The sequence below is a fragment of the Typopeltis vanoorti genome, chromosome 8 (assembly GCF_054136105.1).
Source record: "Typopeltis vanoorti isolate ZY-2024b chromosome 8, IOZ_Tvanoo_1.0, whole genome shotgun sequence".
NCBI classification, from domain to species: domain Eukaryota; kingdom Metazoa; phylum Arthropoda; class Arachnida; order Uropygi; family Thelyphonidae; genus Typopeltis; species Typopeltis vanoorti.
Window position 1 is genome coordinate 60,753,712 of NC_143556.1, and position 21,690 is coordinate 60,775,401.

Below are 21,690 nucleotides of genomic sequence, written 5' to 3' on the forward strand. Positions count from 1 at the left end.
GCAACCATTTCATCCGCCTTGTTTCTTATACTTCTAGCATTGGTATACAAACACAACAACTCATTTCTGGATCTACAGCTAGTTCCACTGATACCACTCACTCGATGTGATCTCTCCATGCTGGACTGGGGCCATTTCCCTTTCTGCTTCTTCATTTTAGAACCCTTTGCAATTCCATCTGTTTCCTTTTGATCCCTGATCATCCCATTACTTTCCTGCCTACACATTCTCTCACCTCCTCTTGGATTATCCACCTTTCTCACGCTGTGTATCCCTGTCCACCCTGAGCCTCGCCATTTCCCTGCTCCTCTTGCACACCCATTCTCTCATTTTCTATACTCATACCACTCACTTCCACATTCATTTCCACTCCTTCAATCTCTCCTGTCTTACTCTCCTGCTCTTCCACATCACTCCCCTCTCGATCTGATTCATTCTCTCTATTCACTTCTCTACCTTCCAGCAGCAGTCTCTCCAAGCGACTCACACCATACCCACTCAAATGCAGTCCATCGCTCCCATACAGCTCACTTCATCCCTCAAACTCATTCCACACATTAACAAACTCTACTCCCATCTCCTCACACATTTCAGCCAGAATATCATTCATAATCCTTGCTCTCCGCCTCATTTCACCACAATCATACCTAGGCAACACACTGACCACCCTTCCTGTCACACTATTCTCCTTTATCTTTCCAAGCAGTCTCCTGACATTCATTTTGACATGCTCTTTGTTCTCTCTCAAATCATTCGTACCAATTAATACAATTAACTCTTTTGCTCGTTCCCGCCTCATATTCAATGCCTCAATCACTCTACTCATTTTACCGCCTGGAAAACATACCTTGTGCATTTTATCCTCTAGCACACCTTTAATAATGGAGTCGCCATACAACGCCACTCGCTCATCTTTTGTTATCTCTTTCATGCCATCATGATTTATTTTAATAGTTTTGACCTGAATTCTCTCAATTTCATTCCGCATCCATTTCATTTCTTGCTTCATCCAATCCAATTCACCTTCTGAACCTCGCGACACATTCACTCTATCATTAAATCTTTCTAACTTTCTAACTCTCGACCCCCTCTTCTCACTTTCCCTCTCATTCATCCTTCTTTGTTTCCGTACTTTCGGTCCAACATACGTCCAACTTTCACTATCATTCTTCTCACTCTCACATATCTTTCTTTGTTTCCGTACTTTCGGACTAACATGCGTCCAACTTTCGCTATCATTCTTCTCACTTTTACTGTCATTCATCTTTCTTTGGTTCAGTACTTTCGTTCCAACATGCGTCCAACTTTCGCCATCAGTCATTCTTTTTTCGCTATCATTCATTCTTTCGATTTTTTTTACTTGCGATTTCTGCACCACGCCATTTCTACTTTCATTCGTTCTCTCAATTTCGTTTCTTTCCGCCTTACTTTCATCCCTTTTAACATCCGTTACGGTTGTCAAGTCGCTCTTTTTCTTTTTTCCTGATTTTTTAACATTTTTTCGCCTGTCTTTCCCGCCATCCGTCTCTTTCAAACGTGCACTCGCGACACTATCGGTACTAGCACTTTCTGTCATCAACTTCATATTCGCATTCATCAATTCCTCGTTCAGGTCACATTTCGCACACACCCTTCTTCCATCCGCACTAAACATCCACAAATCATTTATGTAGTCGAAGGAATACATATAACAGACCTCACACTTAACGAACCGACTGAAATCCAAATTAAAATCATGGAATGACAATGCCGCCGCAATTTTTTTTTTTTTCTCTGCAGGTTACTAGGTCTAATATTAATGTTTTCGTATTTAGTTTAAGCAAGAAAAAACCCTACACTAATAATATCGGTAGCGTACAACGTTTACAGCCGCTCTTACTTAAACAATTACGCATATATACTTAATTATTCCTAGTAAAACTTATCTGAATCAGGAGCTCTTCAAAAGACGTTCATAGCGCTTGACCCACTAGCGCCCCCCTTTAGAATAGAAGCATCCAACTGTATATTTTGTTCTGCTGGCCACTATCTCACATCAAATGGTCTAAAATGTGCTATTTCACTAGCATGCAGTTGAACTCCTACTCTCTTTGGTTGAATTTCTCTCATCAGCTATCATCAATAACACTCCTCCCTCATTATTTTCTCACTATCCTCCCTGTAAACACCATACCCTTCACATTCTATCCCACTAACAATATAATTATCTTCTATCAGCTAATTCCATCTCACTAATGCCAGTAACCTTTGGTCAGGTTCAACTAATCAATGCCAAACACTTCTCCCTCATGTTCGGAATGTTCCTGGCATTAGTTATTTAAAGTGAAAAAATACCCCTGAGGCCTACTGCTGTCCTTATGCTTTATACTAACTATCTCATTCTGGTACCAGTTGTACTAACTTACCAGTTACCAGTTGTACTAACTTAGGCATTTTCTGCACATTCTTACACTCAAGTGCCTCACTGGTATCTTTGTACCTACTTGCTCAAAGGCTCCCCCCCCCCCTAAAAGCTCTAGTTTCTCTGATCATGCTCATCCACTTTCATCTCATTCAGCAACACTTTTTCCAGACTCTGAACACCAAATCCATTCAAAAGCTCCATGAAACTCACTCCACACACTCACAAATTCCACACTATTCCTCCTGCATTATCTATGCATCGACTCATTCACTATTATGGCCCTCCTCCTCGGCTGAACTCTGTCATACAATAGCAACAGACTCACTATGTTAACTCTTTCACTCTTTCCTTTTGATACTTCACAGCAGGTAGTGATCAATGGCATAATGTTTTTGCATTATGGGATACTAACAACCTCTGTATACAAGTAGTCTAGTCATGAAGTTACTTTACACTTATGGTTATGTTTGGGAATAGGATTATAACAGGAATGCTTCTTCCCATCACATATTAGGCCTGGTGGCCTGTTACGGGGCTATCCTTAAGCCATACACGTCCCAAGGATAAGGTGGATAGTCCTATACTTCCCGATGTGTCCTATGTCTGTAGATGAGTGAGTTCACAGGAGCTGGTTTGCCTGTTTGCGGGAGGAAAAACCCTGCAGTCCACGCCCAAGATCAGCTAACTTAGCTATGTCTGAGAAAGATCCTTAAGCTCCTCACGTTGGCAACGGGAATCGAACCCAGGGCACTCCTTTCCCAGGCATATGGTTATGAAGCGCATAGCCACTCAGCTAACCACGTGGACTAACAGGAATGCAATTTTTTAAAGTATAATATACATTGTAACCAAGCAGAAATACTTTCCACAACTCTCTCAACCAGTGTCTTTAATAATAAAGTGACATGCCTTTTTTTCTACTTGTATATGGAAAATATATAATTTCTGCATTAATTTAGTTTTGGCATTTTCCTGGGTCTAGCTCCCACTGATGAGACTCAATAATAGTCAAAAACGATCTGGGTAGTGACTCTGCCTGTGAAATCACAGCCTCTGCATACAAATAGACTAGTTATTAAGTTACTTCATGCTTATGCTTACGCTTCGATAAAAAAGTAAAACAAGAATATAATTTCTTGTGAAGTATAATAAGCATATTTAAATTGATGTTTTTCATTTTCATTGAAGCTTCTCATTTAGTGGTTCAATGAAACAATATAATATTTACACAATCAACCTATACTTGTCTTGTCCCCAAATATCAAATCATTTTCTGGGTCAACCTCTTTTAAAATATAGTCAGGTATTGAAATTTTTTTCACTTGGTTATACTATAAACTAAAGATGCCAAGAAATTATATTCTTGGTTTCATCCTTTATCCAAGTGTAAGCAAGCAAAGTTTGTGCATGAAGTCACTTCACGACTGGGCTACTTGTATATAGAGACTACTGACTTCACATCAGTTATTGCCTTGGTATCCCTTCTAGGTCTCATCAGTGGGAGCCAAACCCAGAAGTGATACCAAGGTTGAAGTAATGCAGAAGTCATATTTCCATACACAAGTAGCCAAAAGGTGTCACACCTTATGACTAAAATACTCTGGATTAAATATACAAGTAGCCCAGTCATGAAGTGACCTCATGTGCAAACTTTGTTTGCTTACACTTGTATAAAGGATGAAACCAAGAATATAATTTCATGGCATCTTTAGTTTATAGTACAACCAAGTGAAAAAGCTTTCAATACCTATCTCTAATACAGAGAAATATGACTTCTGCATTACTTCAACCTTGGTATCACTTCTGGGTCTGGCTCCCACTGATATGAGATTGGTGAAAAAGGAAAACTAATAGCCTTTGGCTATATGATGATGATATAAAAGAGCTGAGGCATTTTTGTCTATCTTTCATACTATCTATCTGTCTTTCTTTCTCCTAGCTAATGCTGTCAGGCTCTCTTGCACTCCTATACTAACTACTGTAGGCCTATGATGAGCATCCCCTTCACTTTTTCACTTCAATAAAGGTCAAAACCAGTATGGGAAGTGGCCCTTTCCATAATGCATAGCATTATGCCAGTCAGTAAAAATATGTGTGTGTTGCGTCATGGGATAGCAAGGCAATTGATGTGAAGTCAGTAGCTTCTATATACAAATAGCCCATTCATGAAGTGACTTCATGTGCAATAAAGGATGAAACCGAGAATACAATTTCTTGGCATCTTTGGTATATGGTTAGGTGTATTTGGAAATGAAGGGGGGGGTAATAAAAAAAAGGTCTGGGTTCAGAGAATCAACATCCTATTATACTGCAGAATTGTGCATATTACAACAGACTAAAGAGATGCAGTGTTCAAAGTTTGAGAAATGGACAATAGAGAAAAGCATTACAAATAATTAGAGGAACATGTTATTGATTCAAGTGAGATTTGCAGATCATGGCAGCTGGAGAGAGAGAGAGAGAGAGAGAGAGAGAGAGAGAGAAGAGAGAGAGAGGACTTGAAATCTTCCCTGGAAACCAGTAAGGATATGGTTAGAAAGCATGTGAGATCCAAATTCTTTTCATAGTGTGTTGCATGTGTGTTTGGAATACATTACCATTGGATGCCATGAATGGATTTTTGATGTGAATGTATTCAATAAGAGATAAATTTAGGATAGTATGTTACAAGGAGAGTATTACTCAACAGGTCCTTGAATTTCCTGAAGGAGACCCACATAATGAGGTGGTGACATTGAAATGCCTGCTGTGACATTGACTGATAGGAGGATAGAGGTTGAAGAAATGGAGGTGCAATAATTGCAGAACCATAATACGAACACACTCATGGGATTAGATGGCAAATTGACCCATGCATTATGAGAATGTGCAAGGGAACTATCAGATCCTCTGACTAAGATGTTTAATTTAAGCTTCAGTCTCCTGGAAAGGTGTCAATGGAGTAGAAAGAAGGCAAAATAGAGGTCAATCATCACTCCCAGACCTCTCATCTCCTCTACTTCTTTTAAAGTTTCCATATCAAGTTCCACACCCTTTCAATAAAGAGGCACCAAGACAGAAGATGCAAAGTATGGGTCAATCAGAATATGAGGAATGGGAGTTAAGGTATTGGAGAAATTGGTGAAAAACAGAATTCAGGACTGGGTGGTTAGGAATATGATAATACTCTAGAAGGGACAACATGTTTTGTGAATGGTTCATTTTGCCTTAGTAATTTGCTTACTTTTTATCATAAAATGACAATGAATTGGATAAGGGGAAACGGCTACTCGGTCATATTGCTACACTTTGCAAAAGCATTTGACAAGATTCCACATAGAACTCTGCATAAATTGGAGCAAATGAGGATGGATATGATTCTGGTGATTTGAATTAGAGGGGGGGATGATGGACAGATATCAAAGAGTGCTTTATGAAGGAGTTAAATACAGGAGAAGGAGATAAATCCAAGTGAACAGTAGTGTAACTCAGGGTTCGGTACTTGGGCCTCTGTTGTTTAATTTGTATATCAATGATATAGGAAATAATCTGACGGGAAATATTATTATTATATTTAACATTTAACTTCCATGGGGTCAGAGACTCATCATGGGAGGTACACACTATTTCACACAATGCTCATCCAACTTTGTCCGAGTGTGTTGTGAACATGTATACATTCACAACACACCAATATCATTCCAAAGACAACTGACCACCTTTGTGAATCTTCTTTGGATGCTTTCCAACATATCCTCATCACCATGAAAACCCAATGACCAAATCTGTGTACAATAATCCATATGATGTCTGATCAAGTCCTAATACAATGGCATCATAACCTCTTTATTTCTGCATGTGAGGTTCCTCCACATCATTGCCATTATCTGATGTGATGTCTCCAAAATCCAACTTGTGCAATGTAATCCCCTGAATTTCAGGTCCTTGTAAACCATCACTCCCAGACCTCTCATCTCCTCTACTTCTTTTAAAGTTTCCACACCAAGTGTATACTTTACATCCTATTGTTGCTTACCAAATCTCAAAACTTTACACTTTGCAACAATGAACTGATAGTTCCACTTACCATTCATGCAATCTATTCAAGTCCTACTGGAAGGCCATACCATCTACTTGACTCTGCATTGCTCTCCCCAATTTTGCATCATCTGCAAACAGCTGATATCACTAGTTAAACCCATCCCAATATTATTAACATACAAATTGAACAACAATGGTCCCAAAATTGACCCCATGGTAAACCATTAGTGACCTTCCTCTTTCAGGATACTGCAACCCCATATAAAGCTTTCTGATACTTATCTGACAGCCAGTCACTGATCCAACTCAGAAGTATGTTATCCAACCCCATATGTTTCAATTTATTTAACAGCTGTTTGTGTGGCACTATATCAAAAGCTTTTGCAAAATCCAACATATGCATCTCCCTCATCCAAGGCATTTGTCGCCTTGTTATAGTACATAAGTAAGTTAGTAAAACATGCTCTCCCTTTAACAAAAACATGCTAATAACCACAGAGAATACTGTTGTTATCAACCCATTTCTGTATCCTTCTTCTCACCAATCTCTCTAGTACCTTCCTTACTTTATGCAATTGAACAAGTTTACCCTCCTTACACTCCCTTGGAACCAGTGCTGTTGTAAGACTTATTAAACAAGCATGCCAATGCAACTGCCAATTTCCTGGAACCTTCCCTTAAGACGTTTGGTGATATATCATCAAATCCTATTGCATTATTGACATCAATTTATTTATTTCCTCAAATACCTCCTGCTCACTCACAGTGAAGACATCCTCTTCTATGTCCTCTACACAATATTTCCTCATAATTCCACCCTTATCAGGATGAAACACTCTTATTAATTGATCACTGAATACCTCAACAAAATCTCCTGCAGCAGTTACCATTTTATCATGATCATTCTTCCTTCTACTTGCTACATATCTAAAAAAACTCTCTAGAATTTTTCTTTGCCTGATATGTCAATTTCTGCTCATACGGCACTTTTGTTTTCTTTACTAACTAAGTTACTCTCCTGGATTGTTCTTTATACTCCTCATGTAATTGATTATTGCCATTATTCATCTTGTACTGCTTCCAAAGCATCCTCTTCTTCCAGATTTCATGCTTAAGGCCCCTCATTCATTCATTTTACACCTACCTTATTCAGCCTTTGGGCCTTTGGAATACATTCATATTTTGATGCTGTTAGGTATTTTTTGTCAGTTCCCAAGCAACATTTATTTCATTTCTGCTCAACTTGTTTTGTTTTCTTTACTAACTTCCTTACTTTATGCAATCAAAGAAAATTATTGCATGGAATGATATAGTTCCAATCTGTCTCTTAAGCTTGTCATAACTGCGAGCCTTATAATTCCACATACATCTGATCATATCACATACATCTGATCGTATCATCGGTGGATCACAGATCTGATCCACCGATGATATGATCAGATCTGAAATTGTCAATCCTCATATGCCCTCCATTATGTGCTGCCTGAGATAGTTATCTCTCAAGAACTTGAGAAATTAATTTTCCTTATTCTCAAAGCTATCTCTTCATTCTAATCTATACCACTATAATTAAAATCACACATTATAATTACCCTTCCTTTGTTCACTAATCCAAGTTGTTTATACATTTGTTCATCACCACCCTCTGCATTCCTTGGCCTATAGCAACATTCAAGTAAATATATCTTCCTATCAATCTCTATGTTACCCCCCACTGCCTCATAGGCATTGCCACTATTTCCATCTTTCATATCTACTTTATGTGGACAAAATTTCCAGGCTATCATCAGCGGCACCCCCCCCCCCTCCCTTTTTGTTCTCATGAAAAATACTGTATCTTTCTATTTATATTCCCATTAGAATATCATCTTCATTCAACCAACTTGCACTTATTCCAATGATTTTGGAGTGAATAAACTCAATCAATGATACCATTTGAAGGGAGATGAAATGGTATCAATCAATGATACCATTTCATCTCTCTTCAAATGCAACCCATAACACCTGTATAATTCTATTCTTTCCTCAAGCACATGCCATGCATCCAAAAACTGTACTCCCTTCTCCTCACACAGCTCTGTTAACATATCATTCATGATTTTGACTCTCCATCTTAACTCATCATTGTCATACCTGGGCAAAACACTGGGAACTTTTCCCTCAGCACTATTATCTTTCACTCTTCTCAAAAACCCCCTGATATGTGCTTTCACATGCTCCTTACATCCACTTAGATCATTTGTCTCCACAACTACACTAACTCTCTTGTTCATTTTTTTCTCATGTCCAACATCTGAATTATCCTACTCATTTCAGTAGTTTGCTGAAAATGCTAAAGGCGATGTAGAGATCCTGCAGAAGACTGAAACAGACTAGCAGTATGGGCAAATAAAAATGACTGCCAATTTAATGTGACCAAGTGTAAGGTGATACACTTTGGGATGAGATCAGAAGCACTACTATATTGATTAAACTGAACTGCAGGAAACTAATGAGGCCAGGGACTTAGGTGTGATTGTGGACAGGGAGTATAGGGTGGATATTGTGAAGGTAACCAAAACAGCACATCAGATTATGTGGTTGTTGAAGAACACACATTAACAAGCAAGGAGAGAGATTAATGTTCCCCTATATAAGGCTTTAATAAGGCAACATGTGGACTACTGTGCACAGATCTGAGCTCCCAGATTCCATCGGGATGAATTGTGGAGGAGATCCAGAGGTGAGTGACACAAATCGTATCAGGTCTGTAGAATGCTCCCTATGAGAATAGATTGATGGTCTGTAAGCATAAAAAATTAGCTGGATGCAAAAAGAGGAGACATGATAGAAGCATTTAAATTATTCAAGGCATTTTATAGGGTTCACACTGAATACTGATTTTTAGTACATGGAAAGGACAAGAATAAGGGCCACAATGGAAGCTGTGTAAGATTGTGGTTACAAGGGTGTTAGGAGTAGATTTTTTGCATGGAGGGTGGTGAATTGGTGGAATGGGTTGCTAGCAGTGGTTATGGATGCTTCATCAGTGAATGAGTTTAAGGAGAGTTATGATAGACCAATGATGAGTCCCCTGACTCCATAGAGATACCTGTGTAATAATAATAATAAAAATAATAATAATATCACATATCTCTTTGACATTTTTTTCTAGGTACCTACTGGGACATGGATCATTATTACAATAATCTAACTGAATCTCTGGGCCTATGCAGTGCCGTCCTCCATGTTCAGGAGAAGGAGAGTCACAAGATCGTGTTCTTTCTCGAGTACCACCACTACAGGATAGAGAACATAATGACCATTCACTCCACGTTCCCCACTCACCATGAACTGAAAAGAAAAAAAAGAAACTTTTAAATGAAATTTAAAAAAAAAAAAAAAAAAAAACCTTGGTATGTTCAAAACAAAACAAGAATCAAGTCTTATTTTAAAAATAATTCAATTTTTTTAAAAAAAATTTTTACTATCCGAAAAACAAAACTTATTGGAATTTTGATAACTCTGTCAATCTGCAAATTTCCTTCAATATCTTGACCTATTTATGAAATGTCAAGTGATTCATTCAATTACTAGATCCACTACTTTCCATATTGAAGAATAGCAATGCTGAGGAGAATGTAAGTCAACAATCTCTTCAAGGCTGCAACAAACTTTATTTTTATCCCTTGGCAAATTGAAATGTAAGAAGATATACTTCAGATGAAATAAATAACAAATAAATAGCAATGATAGAAAAGTTATTTAAAATGATTCATTATATATATATTGACTGATTGATTTAACCCTTCAGTTGTGTCCTACACTTGGTAACTTTTTAGGCAAGTGTTCTTGCCACAAAGTGTTTCTGTAATATTTTAATAGGGTGCTTCACCATTGCTTCCCCCCCCCCCCCTTCATTTTATCTGGGCTTAGGACCAGCATATAGCTGAAGAATCAGGCCTATGGCTGGGTCGTATGTATTCATGGCTGTAAATCCATGTGTGTTCAAGGGGACAAAAAACCCTCTATCTCTGTATGAGACCAGCTAACTCACCTTTAGTGAAACGAGACCAGATAAAAGTTCTTCACATCAAGGACAGGAATGGAACCCAGGTCTTTCCAAACAAAGGGCTTCATCTATACTAACTGAGCTACAGATTCTCTACACACACACACACACACACACACACACCACACACATGTGTGTGTGTGTATATGTATGTGTATATATATATATATATATATATGTTATATGTTAAAAATACCAAGCAATTTTAAACCTGGTTTTACTCCATTTCCCAAGTAAGCAAACAGACAAACAAGTCAAGTTTGTGCCTGCAAGTGATGCAAGTATAGCTGATCCTACAGGTAGTGCAAGACCAAGGCAACTCGTGGTAAAGGTGGCATAAGCTCCGATCACTAATCTTAATATTTACCCTTAATGCCAAAACACATCTCCAAGGAGGGGATGTATGATGTTTTGTATTAAAGGCAAGGGGCCACTACCCAGACCGGTTTCGACCTTTATTGAGGTCTCATCAGTGGGAGCCAGGCTAGAAATACCAAGATTTGGAAATACAGAGCTTATAAGTATTTTACCAGAACAAGTTACCATAAGGTGTTTTAACCTTATTAAATAAAAATCTCTGGAGGAGATATAAATGTAGAGAGTATTTTACCTTGGGTACCCAAGGTAAAATACTTTCTACATATATATATATACATAGAAAGTTTTTTACCTTGGGTATAATATATGTTAAAGATACCAAGCTATTTTAAACCTGGTTTTTACTCCGTTGCCTAGACTTGTACTACTTTACAGGTCACTTAGACTTGAATTACGTGCAGGTGCAAACTTGACTTATTTGTCTGTTTGCTTACTTGGGAAATGGAGTAAATACCAGGTTTAAAATAGCTTGGTATCTTTAACATATATTATACTCAGCTATATGAAATAACAGAAAAAAACTTAATGAGAAAAGCTGAGAAATAACAATAAAACTATTTATTATTTGAACACACAGCTGCTTTCCTCTTCTTAGAAGACTTATTGGGTGCATAACATGAAAAGTGAAATACAAAAAATATACATTACAAGAGAACAACAGTTATAAATTAAGTTGCAAACTTTGGATGCCACAGTATTGTTGAGAATGTTGACAAAAGCATGATCTTACATACACCAAAGTTGGATAGCTGAGGTGTAACAATCAGAGAGGTTATGGCTTAGGCTATTATCAAGGAGGAACAGATTGAGGAAAATTTCTGTTAATTCAATAATTCTTCTCTCAAGCTCATCACAGCATCTAAAAATGTTTGCTAATAGATATCACTGGGTGAGTGATAAAATCTTCATCATCTGAGTATGTAGAATTAAAAATGTGATTAGATAGAAATGCCATGTTTAGGTTTAGTTAAACCTAAACATGATAGCTTAAAATATTCAGGAGTTTACAATCGAAGGTGAGTTAGCCGATCTCATATGGAGGTAGCAGGGTTTTTTCTCCCGGAAACTCGGGTTTTTCATCCCGCATACATACAAATCGGCCCATCAGAACACACGCAATTTACAGACAAAAATTACTAGTTGTGGTGGTGTTGGAAGTGGGCGGTAGATGGCGTTGATGGAGATGATTCGTAGTAGAGGTTAGGTGTAGAGAGAATTGTAGATGTCCTCCCACGATGAGTCTTCGGACTCCTTGGAGGTATCAGGAATAATAATAATAACAATCATTGGTGTAACAGCAATTTACCCTATTTTGGTCAGACAGAGAAATCCATTCAGCTGCAGATGGAGGAGCATGTAAGAGACATCATGTATGGCAGAACTAAAGAAACTTCTTGATCTAATCATGTTCTTAATTCTGCCAACTCTGAAAATGAAGATTCTATTGCGCATCCAGTGATCTGGATAGTTGGATTAGATGCTATGATGAACGTGAGAGAAGAATGTTGAATTGACAGAAATTGTCCTCAATCCAGTCCACCCCAATAATAACCTAAGCTATAACCTCTCTGATTGTTACTCCTCAGCAATCCAACTTTGGTATATGTGAGATCATAACTATGTGAACATGCTCAACAATACTATATTATCCAGAACTCCTTCAAATTCCAGCAATCACTTTGCAACTTAATTTCAAGCTGTTGTTCTCTTGTAATGTATATTTTTTTTTGTATTTCTTTTTTAATGTTATGTACACAATGAAGTCTTCTAAGAAGATGAAATTAGTTAGGCATTGATATAATAAAAACGTTTTATTGTCATTTCTTGGCTTTTGTTATTTAGGTTTTTTCTATTATGTCATATAGCTGATAAAATCCCTTGTATTTAATATACAGGGTGGACCATAAGTCACAAAGGGGTTTAAGCATTTAATAACTTTTTATATATTACTTATTTTTATTCTTCTTTTTGTTATAATGAAATATAAAACCTGGTGATTTTTCTCACTAGTTATTATTATTATTATTATTATTATTGCACACTCCATGGAGTCGGCAGATTCCTCATAGAAGTTCATTCAACTGAACATATTTATCATACTGAATCTTAAAATATTTAACACTCCTTGCATTAACAACACATTCTGGTAATGCATTCCATTCTACTCTTGCCTTCTATTCTTTTTATAATCTCATCTGGATTAATCTGATAAAATCTTCTCCCTAACTTAAACGGTTGAAAAATGTGGATCTGCATTCCACATTTTTCAACCTCTCTCCATAGCCAGCAGTCTAAAGTCTTATTGTCTTAGTCACTTGCCTCTGGAACCTCTCGAATGTATCCACCTTCACATCACGCTGAAAACCAGGTGACCAGATTTGAGCACAAAAGTCCAAGTGTGTGGTCTGACCAGTGCTTTATACAGTGGCACTATCACTTCCTTATTGTTACATGTTAGAGTACTTCTTATCATAGCAACACTACGGTGTGCAGCCTTCGCAACACTAGCAATATGCCCTCTAAACTTTAGTTTACTGTCATTCATGACTCCGAAATCTCTAATCTCATCCACATCCTGCAGTACTGTACTGCACCGTCAATAGAGTAAATAGCCTTATATTTTTGCACTCTAAAATGCAACATCTTGCACTTATTGATATTAAAATTATAACCTCACTCCTTTGTCCAAGTTAAAAGTCTATTCAAATCTTCCTGAAGGAAATTAACATCAGCAGTGTTTTTGAGAGAATGTGCTAGGGAACTGACAGTGCATTTAACCTGGCTTTTCAGTGAAAGTCTGGCTGCAGGAAAGGTGCCTATGGAATGGAAGGAAGGTAAGATAGTGCCATTGCATAAGGGTGGTAACAGACTGGAAGTGTATAATTATAGGCCAGTTTGTGTGTCATCAGTAGTTTATTTAATAGTATACTTAATAACACTAGAAAAATTAATAACATTTTTCTAGTGTTATTAAGTAGTAATGGGTGGCAGATGGCATTGTGTGTGATGGTAGCAGTATCATGTGTAGTTGGAAGATAAAGTAGTGGAGGCAGCAAGTTATGTGTAGTGAAATAGAGTGCTCTCTCATGATGAGCACTTGGATAACACCTGATGCACCTCTGATTCTTTTTTCTCTAATTTTCCTAATATTTGCCTCCCTTCTACAAATTGTACAGTATAATATATAATTTACATTGCTATGATATACATTGATAACGTGTTCATTAAATAATTTCCGTATCCCTTACAATGTCATTCTGTTACCATAACTATGCACCATTGTCACCCTTCCATAATGATTCTTCCTCTTACTTGCCATACAGCAAAAGAATTCCCTTGAGTTACCTTTGGAATGAGTGGCCAATCTCCTTTCATATGTATTTTTTACTTCATAACCATGCTTTTCATCTTTAGCCTGCACTTTATATTCCTCATGCATCTGATCATTAAAATGCCAGCCTGGTTGGTCAAGTGGTTGGTATACCCACTCTCCAAACAATAGATTTGTTGGAATAAGTGAGATATGGTTAGATGAGGACAACGTCCTGAGAGGAATAGAGATCGAAGGGTATGATGTGTTTCATGAGAATAGAAGGGATAAAAAGGGAGGACGAGTGCTATCAATAATAGAGAAAGAATAATGTCCATGCAAAGTAGAGATGCAAAAGGTTTTGTGCCAGTAGTGAGTCAGTATGGGGTGATATAGAGGTGAATGGAATGAAATACATGGTTGGATGTTGTTATAGACCAGGGAATGTTGGATGGTAGTGACTATGAAATGTATAATCAAATTAGCCAAACAATAAGAAAAGAGTGATCGCAATATAGACTGGAATGATGAGATAGCAACTGGAAGTAAAGAAAATTAGTTTCATAAGTTTTCTGGGGAGGATAACTACCTCAGACAGTATGTAATAGAGAGCACATGAGGATTGAGGGTTTGGATTTAGTCATCTCATCAGATGATGTAATTATAAATGAGGTGCCAAATCACCCATCAATTGGTGAGAGTGACCATTAGGTGATTACCTGGGTGGTTGCCAGCAGTGTGACCGCTGTAAGAAAAGGGTATATGTGGAACTACAAGGGAGTGATTATGAAGCACTCAAGAGACAGCTTGCGGGTGTAGCATGGAAAGAGGAGTTAGCTGGAAAAGAGATCAATGCAGCTTGAGGGATTTTCAAAAACTATCTAGTAGATGCAATATCTAAGTGTATTCCAAGGGTGAGAAGGTTAAATAAGGTAGGTGTGAGATGGATGAATAAAGAGATTAAGCATGCGATACAGAGAAAAAGGACATTATGGAGGCAGCATAAGAGAAGTGGAAATAACCAATTCCACGAGGAATACAAAGAACAAGCAAGGCGGGTGACTTCGTTGGTGAGGAGGGTAGCTAAAGTGAGGTACGAACAGCAGTTAGATAATGAAGCCAAAAAGAATCCTAAGGAGTTCTTTCGATATGTAGCCAGCAAAAGAAAGAATGATTATGGAAGGATGACATTGATTGGCGAAAATGGTATAAAAACAGCTGTTGCAGAAGGTGTGGTGGAGATACTTAATGAGCAGTCTTTCAATATTGTGAATGTTACTTCATGGAGAGATTGAGAGCAGTTGATGGGGAGTTGAGCAAACTAGATGTAAATAAGGCTGTGAGACTTGATAATATATCACCGAGTATTCTGAAGGAATGTGCTAAGGAGTTGATGCTGGCCTTGACATATTTTTTTAATATGAGTCTTAAACTGGGTCAAGTTCATAAGGAGTAGAAGGAGGGCAAGATTGTGCCGCTTCATAAAGGAGGTGATTGAACTCAAGAATCAAATGAACTCAAGAGGTGATTGAACTCAAAAATAGGCCTATCTGTGTGTCAGGTGTTGTTTTTAAGTTGTTGGAGAAGCTTGTGAGAACTAGGATCCGGAGTTGGGTTGACAACAATGGTGGTCAACATGGATTGATGGACAGCATGGATTTGCTAAAGGGAGGTCATGTTTTAGTAATCTACTTACTTATTACAATAAAGTGACTGCTTCCTTGGACACAGTAGAAGGATACACAGTAATATACTTGGATTTCGCAAAGGCTTTTGATAGCGTACCTCATGGTAAGTTGACAGTCAAACTAGAGCAGATGAGGTTGGATATTAGATTTGTGCATTGGATTGGAGATTGGCTATTAACAAGTTATGTATGGGGGAAGCAATATCCAGGAAAAGGAAAGTCACTAGTGGAGTGCCTCAAGGGGCCTGTTTTAAGGCCATTACTGTTTAACTTGTATATTAATGATATTGGTGAAAGTTTGGATGGAGATATTCAGTTGTTTGCAGATGATGCAAAGTTGGGACAAAGCATGAAGAGTAGTGAAGATGTTGTGGACTTACAAGAAGACTTGAATAAATTGAGTGGTTGGGCATGGGAATGGGGATATGAGTTCAATGTTGCAAAATGTGAGGTTTTAAAATTTGGAAAACAAAGATGGGATGCAGACTTTATGCTTGGTGAGGATATATTGTCAGAGGTGGAGGAAATAAGAGATCTGGAGGTGATAGTGGATAAGGATCTGAAATTTAGGGGACAGAGCCAAAATTATGAAGACAACACAAAGGCTTCTGGGAATGATGTGGAGGACACTGACTTGTAGAAGTAAGGAGATTCTTGTTTCATTGTACAAGGGCTTTGATTAGGCCACACATGGACTATTGTGCCCAGATTTGGTCACCTGGTTTTCAGAAGGATGAAGAGATGTTGTAAAGGGTCCAGAGGTGACTGGCTAAGGTAGCTTCTAAGCTCTGGAATGTCGAGTATGAGGAAAGATTGAGAAGATGCAACTTTCAGAGTCTGGTGGACAGGATGAAGAGGGGCAGATATGACAGAGAGACCTACAAGTTAGTAAGGAATTGTTATAGGATCAATGCTGAAGAGGTTCTACAGAAAATAGCAGGAGATCAGGGGAGAACCAGAGGTCATCCCTGGAAACTGTATAAAGAGGGTGTGAGTAGGGAAGTGAGAAGCAGGTTTTTTCAAGCAGAGTTGTGAATAATTGGAATGCCTTGCCTGAGAGTGTGGTGTCTGCAGAGAATTCGAGTGTGTTTAAAACATGGTATATGATGAGATGTGTGTATGATAAAAGGACCTCCCAGATGAGTCTTTGACTCCATGTTGGTCTTGGGTAATAATAATAATAATAATAATAAATTTCATATTTGGATCCCACCGAGGGCCTGGGTATTTGTGATCGTCTTATCTTGTGTACTGCTATAACCTTTGATATAGCACAGTATAACATTTGCTGTCCTTGTATCATTAAAACCATAAAATTATCATCATCATTACCACTACCTACTGTTTTGTACCGTCTTCATAATATATTATTTTTCACATAACATAACTTTAACATGAAATTAAGTTAAGTTAGTTTATGTTAATAATATTATTATTATATAACATCTTCTGGGAGTCCAAAGACTCTTCAAGGTAGGGCATCTAATCTACAACTATCCGTCTCCACTAGCCGCAACTACCTTCATCATCTACACCAACGGCATCTATTGCTGCCCACCACCACTATTTTCATATACAATCACAAACATCCATGCCCACGGCGGGATTCTAACCCGCAGCCTTTTGGGTGGAGAGTGGAGAAGTTAACCACTTGGCCAACATTAAACATAAAGTTTAGCATAAACTTTATCTTCTTTGCTCAGCTATATGTAATAAATATTACAGCAGTACAAAGGCCAAAGAAAAAAAAATTATATGGTGAATTTATGCAGTTTTTTTTTGGTCCAGACAATACAAAGATGTTGAAAAGGAATTTCTTCACCTATCAAAAGAATCTCAGTGGTTTAGGGCTTCCAGTATTAAAATTTTGCTATTTAAGCAATAAAGTCACAATGATCCCTAAAATATTACAGGCCAATCACATATATGTAAAACTTCTTCAGTACTATTTGGGGTTTCCTCTTCCACTATTTGGAATAAATGATTATAATGGCCCAACAGCTGAAAATGTTCTGAATACATTCATGTATTATTCTAAGACTGCTACATATTTCTAGCACTGATGTTCTTTCCATTCCTAACAGCAGAAACTGGTTTAGTCATGAATGCTCCACAGGTTTCATTATACAACAAAGGGATATATGAAACTACAAGGCCAGTGATTATTTAAAGCATAGGAGACAACTTGAAGCAATAGTGTGGAAAGAGGAGTTGGGTGTTAAGAATATAGATGGTACAAGGGCATTAATCAAAAGCTATTTAACAGCAGCAATGCCTGAGTGTATTCCAAAAGGTGAAAAGGCTAAAGAAAGTGGGAGTAAAATGGATGAATGAAAAGATTAAGCATGAAATCTGGAAGAAGAAGACACTGTGGAGACAACACAAGATGAATGTGTAATGATCAGTTACATGAGGAGTACAAGGAGCAGGCCCGAAAGATGACTTGGATGAATGATAATGGTAGCAAAAGTGCAGTATGAGAAGAATTAGCCAATCAAGCTAAGAAAAATCCTAGTGAGTTCTTTCAGTATGTGGCAATTAGAAGGGAAAATGACTATGGGAGGATGTGCTACTTGATGATACTGACAGATTGGTAATCGGTGCAGAGGATATTATTATTTATTTTATTATTATTTGACATCTCCAGGGAGTCCAAGGACTCATCAAGGGAAGGCACCTGCTCTACAACCCCGTCTCCACCATTCAATCACCAACTGACCGTAACTGCACCAACGCCATCTACCACCGACCACCACTGCTATTTCCACAGACAATCACAAACATTCATGCCCATAGCAGGATTCAAACCCACAGCCTTTTGGCTGGAGGGCAGATATGCTATCCACTCAGCCAACCAGGCCAGTAAAAAACAGCAAAAGATTCCTCTCATCAAGACGAGAATTGAACTAAGGCCCTTCAATCAAAAGGCACAATGTACTGTCTTTCTTCCAACTGTGCTACAAAGGTACTATAAGGATTCCCCTTGTCATGAGTAGAAGCAAATCCTGGTCCTTTCCAATCAAAGGGAGCAATATTCTACTATTCTTCTAACAGCACTGTGGAAGCTACTATAACTGAAGTGTTCAATAATAAGTTTATCTGTGTATTTCATTACTCATAAAACAATATCAGAAGAAGCTGGTGTGTTCAATGTATAATGGAGGAAGGAATGATGATGAAAAAGCAAAAAGTATATATGAGGAATTAAGTAAACTTAATGTAAGGTAATAGCATTTGACAGTATTCTTGTGTAGAGGCTTAAGTGCTGTGAGGACATTATGTTGGAGGTTTAATGGATTTTTTACAACACTCAAAAAGAATTAAAATAGAATTTAATGCTTCCTATATTTCGTCCTAGTCACTAGGACTTCTACGGGGATTACAAAGACAATTAATAATAACATGTTAATAAAATATTAATAAAAAAATTAATAAAAAATATTAATAAAAAAATTAATAACATGCACACAAAAACTTACAATACTAAGTCCAACCACATGGGTGACAATAAAGTCCTATCTAGGTGAAGCGCCCTCTAAGGGCAGTAGTAGGTGGCCTGGAATGTAAGGAGGGACCTCTGGTGATGACTGTTTCCCAAATCTTCGGAAGCTTAATGCAACCGTATTTGTTAAGATTTGGTTGGTTTCTGAGAGCTGCTGCTGCTTCTAAGAAAAGTCTCTCTTTCTTGAATTTGCTGTGGTGGAGCATGGTGGTTTTCTTCCATGATACTCTGTGGGTGGTGTCCAAAACATGGTCAGCCAAGCCTGAATGGCCATAGTTGTGTTTAACGATGTACGACTTGTGTTTCTCCAGGCAGATGGATGCTGATCTGCCTGTCTGTCCAAAGTACGCAAGCTTACAGGAACAGGGTACTTTGTAAACTCCAGGCAGAGAGAGAGGAGGGAGCTGATCTTTCGTAGAATGGATAAGGGTAGCCAGCTTGCGGTAGGGCTTATATGCTGTGTGTAGGTTATACTTTTTTAGTATCTTGGCTATTTTTTCCGAAGTGCCACAGATGTAGGGTATGGTGATGGCATTTTTAAATTCTTGTTGACGAGAGGGAAGGGGAATGGGGGAGGAATTGATTATTTTTTTGATGCTGTGTTCGCTGTAGCCATTGGAGAGGAAAGTTCTGTGTATGTGGTTAAGCTCAGTAGTGAGGGCGGTTCCACTGGAACAAAGATTGTGGGCTCTCTTGGTAAGGGTTTTAATGATGCCATATTGTTGTGAGGGTGGTGGTGGGAGAGTTTGTGAATGTATATGCCTGTGTGTGTGGGTTTTCTGTATACAGTGAAGGCAAGTGTATCATTAGGCAGGCGTGTGACTAAGGTGTCTAGGAAGGGTAAACAATTGTTCTTTTCCTTTTCCATAGTAAACTGGATTCTTGGATGTAGGCTATTGAGATGACCGAGGAACGAGTCTAACGTGTCTGCCCTCTGGCCATTTGGCCTCATGGCTCAGACACGTTAGACTCGTTCCTCGGTCATCTCAATAGCCTACATCCAAGAATCCAGTTTACTATGGAAAAGGAAAAGAACAATTGTTTACCCTTCCTAGACACCTTAGTCACACGCCTGCCTAATGATACACTTGCCTTCACTGTATACAGAAAACCCACACACACAGGCAGATACATTCACAAACTCTCCCACCACCACCCCTCACAACAATATGGCATCATTAAAACCCTTACCAAGAGAGCCCACAATCTTTGTTCCAGTGGAACCGCCCTCACTACTGAGCTTAACCACATACACAGAACTTTCCTCTCCAATGGCTACAGCGAACACAGCATCAAAAAAATAATCAATTCCTCCCCCATTCCCCATCCCTCTCGTCAACAAGAATTTAAAAATGCCATCACCATACCCTACATCTGTGGCACTTCGGAAAAAATAGCCAAGATACTAAAAAAGTATAACCCACACACAGCATATAAGCCCTACCGCAAACTGGCTACCCTTATCCATTCTACGAAAGATCAGCTCCCTCCTCTCTCTCTGCCTGGAGTTTACAAAGTACCCTGTTCCTGTAAGCTTGCGTACTTTGGACAGACAGGCAGATCAGCATCCATCCGCCTAGAGGAACACAAGTCGTACATCGTTAAACACAACTATGGCCATTCAGGCTTGGCTGACCATGTTTTGGTCACCACCCACAGAGTATCATGGAAGAAAACCACCATGCTCCACCACAAGAAATTCAAGAAAGAGAGACTTTTCTTAGAAGCAGCAGCAGCTCTCAGAAACCAACCAAATCTTAACAAATACGGTTGCATTAAGCTTCCGAAGATTTGGGAAACAGTCATCACCAGAAGTCCCACCTTACATTCCAGGCCACCTACTACTGCCCTTAGAGGGCGCTCCACCTAGATAGGACTTTATTGTCACCCACGTGGTTGGGCTTAGTATTGTAAGTTTTTGTGTGCATGTTATTAATTTTTTTATTAATATTTTTTATTAATTTTTTTATTAATATTTTATTAACATGTTATTATTAATTGTCTTTGTAATCCCCGTAGATGTCCTAGTGACTAGGACGAAATATAGGAAGCATTAAATTCTATTTTAATTCTTTTTGAGTGTTGTAAAAAATCCATTAAACCTCCAACATAACATTTGACAGTATATTATGACATGTCTTGATGGAATGCTCTATTGAATTAATGACACCTTTGGCACCATTTTAACATGAGTCTTACATCAGAGTGAGTCCCAAAGCAATGGAAGGTAGGAAAAATTGTTCCGCTTCACAAAGTGGGGGTGGAGGGGAGAAGACTGAGGCTACAAATTATAGGCCAATTTGTGTGTCTAGGGTTGTTGTTAAGGTGTTAGAGAAGA

At 38.2% G+C, this 21,690-nt stretch overlaps 1 protein-coding gene across 1 annotated transcript in view; it reads right to left on the reverse strand.

Moving 5' to 3' along the window:
* LOC150104032 (hemicentin-1-like) overlaps window positions 1–21,690 on the reverse strand; it is a 792,930-nt gene that overhangs the window by 446,709 nt on the left and 324,531 nt on the right. Inside the window, exon 18 of the mRNA XM_090396385.1 lies at window positions 9,587–9,757. Within this exon, the coding sequence (XP_090252511.1) occupies window positions 9,587–9,757 (171 nt within the window). The remainder of the gene's footprint in view (window positions 1–9,586; window positions 9,758–21,690) is intronic.